Source organism: Crocuta crocuta, unplaced genomic scaffold, assembly GCF_008692635.1.
Source record: "Crocuta crocuta isolate KB4526 unplaced genomic scaffold, BGI_CrCroc_1.0 scaffold59, whole genome shotgun sequence".
Taxonomy (NCBI): Eukaryota; Metazoa; Chordata; class Mammalia; order Carnivora; family Hyaenidae; genus Crocuta; species Crocuta crocuta.
Genome location: NW_027551578.1, coordinates 1,995,395 through 2,004,827, shown reverse-complemented (window position 1 = coordinate 2,004,827; position 9,433 = coordinate 1,995,395). Strand labels below are relative to the sequence as shown.

The following is a 9,433-nucleotide window of genomic DNA, read 5'->3' as shown; positions in this document are numbered from 1 at the left end:
CAGTGCGGACCCCCACCCCTCACCCGCCGCCCTGTGGGTGACTCACTGAATCCTAACTGGGCAGGGAGGAGGAGTAACACCAGCCACACCCGCTGAGTCTTCTTCAGACGCGTTTTATGTCTTACAGATGCATTAGATGTAAAATAACCCCAAGACCATAGGTGGTAGCAAGAGGCACTATGGTAATTAGGAAGTGATGAGTTTTGAGTGTTTATTACCTTTGTAGGGTTTTTTCAGGGGGGACGTGTTTTTTTGAAAGACAGGTTTTATTTTTTAGAGCAGTTTTAGGTTCTTAGCAGAAGCGAGTGGAAAACTCCTACCTCCACACATGCACAGCCTCCCCAACAGAGCGGGGCGTTTGTACAGTAGATGAACCTACTTGACACACCGTTGTTGCCCAAAGTCTATGGTTCACATTGGGGTTTATTCTTGATGTTGTACCTTCTGTAGGTTTTGAGGAAAGTATCCATCACTAAAGTATATGGTACGGAGTGTTTTCTTACTTTTTTAAAAATGTTTATTTTTGAGAGAGGAGAAAGAGACTGAGCGTGCATGAGTGGGAAAGGGGCAGAAGAGAGGGAGACACAGAATCTGAAGCAGCTCCAGGCTCTGAGCTGTCAGCACAGAGCCCGACACGGGCCTGGAACCTATGAACTGTGTGATCATGGCCTGAGTTGAAGTCGGATGCTCAACTGAGCCACCCAGGCACCCCTGGTAGGAATGTTTTCATTGCTATAAAATCCTCTGGCCTCTGCCCTCCTTTGAACTCCCAACAACGCTGATCTTTTTACTGTCTCTGTAATTTTGCCTTTTCCAGAATGCATACAGTTGGACTCATCCAGTATGTAGCCTTTTCAGATTTCTTTATTGTGGGAAAATATATGTAACACAAAACGTTACCATTCTAACCATTTTTAAGTATATGATTAGTATATTCCCACTGCTGTGCAGCCATTAGCCATATCCATTTCTAGAACTTTTCTGTCACCTGTCAGCAACTCTGAATCCAGGGGTGCCTGGGTGGCTCAGTCGGTTAAGATTGACTCTTGATTTCTGCTCAGGTCATGATCTCACAGTTCGTGGAATTGAGCTCTACATCAGGCTCTGCGCTAAAAGGGTGGTGCCTGCTTGGGATTTCCTCTCTCCCTCTCTGTCTCTCTGTGCCTCTCTCTCTCTCAAAATAAATAAATAAACATTAAAAAAAAAGAAACTTTGAATCCATTAAACAATAATTTCCCATTCCATCTGCCTCCTGTGAGCTCTCTTCTCCTTTCTGTCTCCATGAATTTGCCTCATCTGGGTACCTCAAAAAAGTGGCATATAATATCTGTGCTTTGGTGATGGCACATTCATTTAGCGGAGTGTCTTCGAGGTTCATCCAGGTTGTAGCCTGATGCAGAATCTCCTTCCTTTTGAAGGCTGACTTGCATTATTTTCACATTCTGGCTCGCATGAGAAATGCTGCCGAGCGCACCAGCATCCAACCATCTGTTCGGGTGGCTGCTTCCCGTTCCTTTGGCTGTAGATCTAGGCGTGGAATTTCAGGACCAAATGGTAATTCTGTGTCTCCTCTTTTTGAGGAAGTGCCGCACCGTTTCCCACAGCCACTGCTCCATTTTACATTCCCACCAGCAGTGCGTGAGCTTCCAGTGTCTCCACATCCCTGCCAACACTTGTTAATTCTTTTTAAAAATATTTATTTATTTTTGACAGAGAGAGACAGAGTATGAGCGGGTAAGGGACAGAGAGATCAGGAGACACAGAATCTGAAGCAGGTTCCAAGCTCCGAGCTGTCAGCACAGAGCCCAATGCAGGGCTCGAACTCATGAACTGTGGGATCATGACCTGAGCTGAAGTCGGATGCTTAACCGACTGAACCATCCAGGCGCCTTAATTCTTTTAATAACAGTAATGGCTATGTTCAACACCAGGTTCAAAAAACTCCTAAACCTTTCAAAGTCCACTTGCGGGAATCAGCACGAGCCCTCTCCAGCCCACTGCTGGCTGTGGCCTCCAGAAGGGAACCCACAGAGATCTTTAAAACACTGGCATCCAGTCTTCAAATAGTAAAGTAAATGCTGGAGATTTGTGCATATATGCTTTCTGGTACTACGGGCAGAGAATAGACATTTTTTTTTTTTTAAAGTACTTTCTCCATCGGAAAGTGAACATTACGTTGGGTGAGTATTTCCCAGCAAGAGGGAGTCAGGGCCTCTGGGAAGTTAGAGGAAAGACTAGTTGGTGCCTGTGCATCGTCAAGTCCTTGGGATCACGTGGGGATAAGCAGAGCCTCCCACATGTTGTGCTGGCTTCTGATAATTTCCGGGGGCTGTGTGTCTGGTGACTCTTGGTGGCTCTGTGTCCTGCTCCTTTGGGATCTGGTGACTTCTAGGCTTCATCCTGTGCCGTGCTCCAGAGAAGAAATAGTTTTCAGAGAGAGGCAGCAATGTCTCTGTACAGCCCTCCCTCGTGGAGAGGAATTTGACTGTGAAGGTAACTCTTGGCTAAAACAGAGCCCACTCCGCAACATCCTGCGGTCTAAGTCGCGGAAGTGGTTTGGTGTTTCGATCGTTTTGGATCTCGGGCCCTGGGAGGGCCGGCAGGGGACCCTTTCAAGCAGCCTCTACAGAAAGCATCCATGAGCATCCCCAGGCATGGGTCTGGCCACGTTTTGGTTGCCTGCTGGTCATCGTGGGACTGGAAGAAAGAACACTGTGTGCACACGCACCGCCACTTTGCGGTTCTGATGCCATTTTGCATCCAGCTGCCCGGAGAGGCTGTTCCCAGCGCCAGAGCGTGCAGCCACTGCTGATGTCAGAGCTTCAATAACATTCTTGCGCGGGGTGTTTATTTTTGTTAAGCGTTTTATTATTTTTATGAGCTCAGAATTGCAGAAATCCAAGGAATTTGCCCCTTGACTGCGTTTCTTGCTGGAGCAAACGACAGACTATTGACCTGACACCGAGTTGGGGAGAAATCAGTGTGACCCTCTCTTGGTCTCCAGCCCCCTTGGAATTTCAGCTAATATGGGCTTACCACGCTCTCGTCTCAGTCTGTGTTCCTGGGAGTCTGCACTCTTCGTCTTGCAAAGCCAAAAGCTTTATTTTAATTTTTGCCGATCTCAGCTGTACAGCTAACATTTAAGGATAGGTCCTGTCACGTGATGAGGGGAGTCCAGCTCCAGAGCGCCACTGGGTCTGCTCCCTTCCCTGCTCTGCCTGCCCAGTTAATCTCCACACACCTCCTCTGTCCGCTGAGGTGGCCCCTGGGCTCTCCCACCTCTGGTGGAAGGACCACATTGGCCAATTGATTTCCCTTTCCTTTGCCCCCACAGATGCAAACCCAGAATAAATGATACCTAAGTGCTGTGAGCCTCCTTCGCTTTCCCCATGTAGAAAAAAATCCTTCTTGTTTTATTATTCGAAGAGATACGTAGAGCCTCCTGGGCTCATAGAATTTTAGAGACTTTGGGTCCTTTGGCTCAGCTGTGCTCTCTGCCGGCTGCCCCCCTGCCCACAGGGGGTAGCCAGGAAAAGGCGATGTTCCTCTCATTTGTTCAGGCCAGTGAGCGACACGTGTTGTATTCTAGGTCAGATTCGCAGTTACCGTTCTGAAGGACGCTTTCTATTGTGTTCTCTTGGGGAGTGCGGGGGTGACTTCAGAGCTCTCATTAAATTGGCATGTTCTTCATTAATGCTGCCCATCAGCCCTTTTGAGATCTCTGCTGGGCACAGGGGGGCGGTGGGGGCGCTCAGCTGCACTGGCTTTGGCTGGAGGCCTGTTGCCTGACATCCTTCTATTCCTGCATTGCTACATTGGATTGTTACAACAGCCCTGCAAAGGAAGTGTGATTCTCCTCTTACAGAAGAGGAAACTGAGGCTCAGAAGGCTGCGTCATCTTCCCATCTAGTCTAGTCCCTGCTAGAGCAGAGGCCGGAGTGTGTAAAGCTCCTTTCCCTTTCTGCTCACATCCCCATCATTGGTTCCCCCCCATCCCCAGGGCTTCCCAGTCATTCACTGAGTGTCCTTTGGTGGGGGAGGGGCGTGCCTGGGCCCCTCCGCAAAGCTGAGGGCAAAGCCAGACTGGGAAGGTCAGCACCGTCTGCGCAGAGCATCCAGACGTCAGGCTTGTTCCGAGCGCGGAGTTGGGACGAGTCCTAAGTTTTGCTTACCCCGTGGCCTAGGGTGGATGTTTGCACGGGGTATGTTTGGGTTGGGGTTTCTGACTTACTCTCGAATTTCTATTTCAGGACATAACTTGGCAAGATGAGCACTCTGCCCCTTTCTCCTGGGAGACGAGGGTAAGTTGGAGTAAATTTGGATTTGTTTGTCCTTTTGAAAAAGAATTGCCTGCTCATGTATTTTTTCTGTAGCTCTCGGTGGACTCAGAAGGCGGAGGTCCCGCCATCTGGCTGCAGGTGATTTCCCCCCGCCCCGCCCCCGCTGGTGGAAAAGGAGAGGAGCGGAGGCTGCTGGGGAAGAGCTAGGAAACCCATGGGGGGGGGGCGTCATGATGGAATTAAAGGGATTGCCCCTCGACTAGGGCCCTAGCTGCCCCAGGAAAGCAGAGTCAGCCCCATTTGGGGCTTTTTCTGCTCCTGGCTCTGCCCCCCAACACTTGGCCCCTTAGTGGGGGTGCTTTGTAAGGCAGAACTTGGAGAGAAGCTTCTGGAGGGGGCAGTCTATTAAAATGAGCTCAGGTTAGGGGCAGGAGAGAGACANGGGGGGTGGGAAGGGAAATACACTCTTGGTGTCCTGTGATATTGACCGGGCAGTGTCCTGTGATATTGACCGGGCAGTGGATACGCAGGGACAGGTGTTAGCGGTACAGCGCAGCCTGGATCGCTGACCTGTAGTCCCTTGTTTACTTTGATGACCATGATTATTGCCAGTTAGTTCATAGGATCAGGCTTCCTGATTCTAGTTTATTTCCTCTGTCCTGCCTAGTGGCTCCAGTGGAAGTGCATGAGTAAGAGACAAAGTAACCAACAGAAAGGTGTCCATAACCCAAGGAAAATGACTGAAAGTCTAGAACATTTAGTGTGTCGGAGGGTTCTTCCCAAAGACTGCGGTGTGCCCGGAACGGGGCTCAGACTTGAGGTCGGAGCAGGGCTTTGAAGTGCCTCTACTTACACAGGCTTTCTGGCTGGGGCCTGCGGAGAGGGTGGGTCAGAGCAGGGCAGTGAGGGGCTCTGCAGGACACCCAGAAGCCCTCCCGTCGGGGAAGGGGGCCTGTGTCTGAAAATGGAACGTTTCAGAAGGTTCCGGTGGACGAGGGCAGGGGGCGCTGTTGCACACACACAGAGCTGCTGATTGGGCCCGGTGACCTGGTCCCGAGATGGGGAGGCGCGCGCCCTGGTCCTCACGTGAGAGCTGGGAGGAGGTTTTGGAAATGCAGGCGCACACGTTCATCCTGTGGGCGCGGATTCCCGCTGCCTTTAGTGCACCATTACGTGGGGTCCTAAACACCCTACATATAGACGCAAACATAGAGTGTGCATCCCACATGTGCCTGTTTTTTCTTTCCCCTGCAGATTAGTAATGCAGGTCTGTGCAGAGGGCAGTGTGAGCGAAGCGGTGTGCCTGGAAGCCGGGGTCTCCCTAGGGGTCTGGACCCTGGTTTCAAACCGTCCATCCAGGAGCAGCCAGGAAATTCAGTGGCTCCTAAAGCCAGCGAGGAATCCCCTGTCTCGGGACACTGTCAGGGAAGCCGTGGGTGGGTAGAGACTACATCGTCACGCTGGCATTCAGCCAGGAGCCACAGTCTTCTTTTGGGGCTCCGCGGTGAGCCCCAACTGAGAAGCACTAGCCCTGCCGGTGATACCCAGTGGTCAGAGGCAAATAGACGCTCAGCAGGGTGGGATCAAACGGCCTGGGAGACGGTGGCCCAGAACGCAGCACAGACTTGCCTGGACTGGCTCCTGTGTTTGAGGATATCACAGTGATACAGGCACGGAGGTCAGAAGAGTGATAACGTCCCAAGCCCCGAGTCCATCTCATGCCCCGTGAGAATATCAGCTCGATTAAGAATTTACCTTGTAAAATATTACTGAGCCTGCTATTTTGGAGATAGGATGTTCCATCTATTATTAACTTGCTGCAGATGACATTGTGACACAGGGCTGGGCAGTGGCTGGAGCGGGTGCCGGGATGGGGCGTAGCCGTCTCCAGAACGATGAGGACAACTAACTGTCCCATGCGGATCTCACTTGTGCTGGTGCTAACGGTCCACGGCCGCCAGCCAGGCCCCTCAGGCACCTTGTCAGTTGAGAAGGCTCCAGAAGTCCATCGATGTGGTCCACTTCACAGAGAACCAGCTTACTTAACCAATGGGCGCGGGCTCCCTCGGCATCCTCACCGTTTGGTTTGCTCTCTTGAAGTTGGACTTAACGTAGTTTAGTGTTAGAACCTTGTGGAGACAAAATAGAGAACGTTCTGGAGAGCAGTGAAGCTTGTCTACTCTGTTTTCACACGTCGGCAGTGAGTTCTAGAAAGTCCCACCACTCGCCTCCCCAGCCTTACCTTGGAGCGCCCTGCCTCCTTGCTTTTTGGGCTTTGTCACACTCTCCCTTGAGGACTGGCCAGACCCTTTTTGAAGAGCTGCAGACAGGAGGTGGCTTGAGGCGGCTCCCTGCCTGGGGCCTGTCCCTCTGAGGCTGACCTGCCCAGGCGCCCCTGTGTCTCTGCCCTCCTCCATGATGGAGGGGAGGCTCAGAGGGAGAGCTGCCCGCCCCAGCTGGGGGTGAGTGGTGGTTATCCTTCCCACCCATCTGTCAGCCTGGCGGGTGAGCCGGCGGAGAGGGTGCCTGTGGGCCCCCACAGCAGATTCCTTTCTCATGCTACTGATCTTTCTAGAGGAAGAAACTCAGCACTTGGAATGCTCCAGAGAAGGGGAGGCAGGGAGCAGAGAGGATTCTTGGCATTCCCCAGTGGGTCTGGGCTGGGGAACTTAGAGGAGATGTCTCTAGAGGCAGGTCGGGCCCTGGCGCTGGCTCGCTGGGCTTTTGAGCCCCCCTTCAAAGCACGCGGCCCTCCCCCTGCCCCAGCTGTCTGGCTGCTTTCTGTCCATCTTGGGATGGTGATGGCTGGTGGGGATCGGTTCCTTGATTTCTTTTTGTATCAAAAGGTCTCTGAGGGCCAATAGAAACCATTCCCAGAGGAGGGAGGCCTTCCAGCCCCTTCCTTGGGAAGAAGAGTAAGTGCTTATGAGGCTTCGTGCTGAATTTTTGAAATATCAGCGAATGATGTCATACGTCCCGTGTGCTGTGCCCGGAGTCCGGGATTTGCACACACGCTGGACTCTTTCACCCCTGGGAGGTCAGTGTCCCTGCTCTTGCAGGGGTCCGGATTTCAGCAGGGGCTCAGAGAAGGCTGTGACTGGGAGTTAGGCTGGGACGGGGGCACAGGGTGGCTCCCGTGCTGCTTGAGGTCCCTGGACCTTCCTCACCAAGACCCCCTCGTCTCTGCCCAGCAGTCACGGCTCCCTCTTCCATGCCCTGTTCTGTCCCCGGCTCGCCTTCCTGAGCCCCAGAGCTGATCCCTGTGATGCCCTGACCTTTCCTGGGTCTCCATGTGTGGAGGGTTGTGTCTGTTCCCTCAGCCAGGTGGCCGTAGCCCGGTGCCTCTGGCCCCAGGGGTCTTTCCTGCTGGTATATCCTATGTCTCTCAGCCCCGTCCCCCAGACACTGTGCTCTTCTGCCCCAGGGGCCGTGCTCTCTCCTGCCTCAGTGCCTTTGCTCAACCCCCACCCCAAACATCTCTGAGGGTCCAGTCTGTCCTCCAGGCCCGCTGCAAACCCTTCCGATTCTCCCCAGCATGGTGGTGGTGAGCGGCTCCCACGCCCTGCCCCACCCTTTGCTGAGTACCTTCAGTGCATTCTCTCGTGTGAGCCTCACCACGGCCACGTTTTACAGCCAAGAAAATCAAGGCATAAAGTGTGGGGTGTAGACTAGACATCCGAGCCCAGGGCCGTATCCATCCCCTGTGCTCTAGCACCCTCGCTGCCTCTTAGATGAAAACACGGCATTGCTGTTGTTGTCCCCGTGAGAGGATGAGACCCTGGAGGGCGGAGGCTGTCATCGATCCCTGAACCTTGTAACCTGGGCACCTGGGGCCCCGGCGCACCTCCCAGCTCTTGGGCCTCAGTTGGGTTTTCCCCAGGCTCACTCTGCCTGACATGTGGGCATGTGGGCCAGAGCAGGATTAATCCACGTGTCTGTAGGGCTCCTTGCTCCCTGGGATGAGCATAAGAGTATGTTATCTAGTCCCTGGTCCGAGCCCAGTGCCTTGGGATTGGAGGCAGGGAGTCCAGCAGGCCCTGCCCCTCCCCCGCTGGCCTGGAGGCTCTGATGGTCCCAGTGTCCAGTGGCCAAGTCATGCTGTGCCTTCCCCGTCAGGTTGTCACTTCTACTGGTTTTGTGATTCTAAAAGTTTTTTGTATCTTTGCTCTTCCTTCCTTGGAGGGAAAGTGGGAAGCATAGATGCTAAATGGCCTGTGGATTTATTCCGATTTGCTCCAGTAAACTATGATATTTCCTGACAACGCTTCGTAGCCTCTGTCTCAACAATTTAGATGTGTCGGACGTTGCCAAGACAAACAGTTAGTTTTGGCTGCACGCACTCCCCCTTTCCTGAAATATTACACATTCCTCTCCAGTGAGTGGAGTGTAAAAATAGATACTGGGCTCAGTTGTGGTCTTTCTGTTTTTAGAACGGACGTGGCCAGCTGAGACCCAGTTCCCCACATGGGGTGACTGACGCCCAGTCCTGGCTTGGCTGGACCAGATCCTTCTGCACATCCTCCCTGGGGCTTTAGGTAGCGCCGGGGATGTCGGGGGTGGGCCGTCACCATTACTGTGAGGGGGAGGGGTTCTTCTTTACTCCCCCATCTCCCATCTCAAAGATTGAGTGACACTGCAGAGGTGGATCCCCCCACCCCCGACTTCCTGTCTGTACCCGGGCAGGGGAGCTGGAGTCCTTGACCTGTCGGCTGCTCTTCACAAGCTGTGTCCATCTGCTGGGCCCTGGCTCGGTGTTGCCCAGCATTGGGGGACGCGGCTGACACCATCTCCTTTCCCAAGACCACTTTCTCTACATCAGGAAAAACAGCCTTTTTTCCAGAAGTAAGAAAATGGCGCACGGAACTTCATTTTCTTTGCACTTTCCACCTTCTGGTGGTCATCACAGGGTCCAGAAGTGGCCCCTGTGGGACATGTCAGTTCCATGAGACGGGTCTGTCCCCGTCCTGCTCACTGATGTATTCCAGTGTCAGAAGGGCACCCCTCACACTTGTCTCTCAGAGCCTCTGCTATGGCGTGACCTTCAGAGGCACGGTGGAAGGTGAGGGGGATAGTCCCCAGCAGTTTCTGAACTTCAGACTCTGGGGAAGTCCATAGGACAGGACAGTGGCTTGGCCACACTATTTGGGAGGAGC

At 53.1% G+C, this 9,433-nt stretch overlaps 1 protein-coding gene across 1 annotated transcript in view; it reads left to right on the top strand.

Moving 5' to 3' along the window:
* Positions 1-9,433, top strand: part of CUNH1orf198 (chromosome unknown C1orf198 homolog) — a 29,830-nt gene that overhangs the window by 9,944 nt on the left and 10,453 nt on the right. Inside the window, exon 2 of the mRNA XM_077751671.1 lies at positions 4,251-4,301. Within this exon, the coding sequence (XP_077607797.1) occupies positions 4,251-4,301 (51 nt within the window). The remainder of the gene's footprint in view (positions 1-4,250; positions 4,302-9,433) is intronic.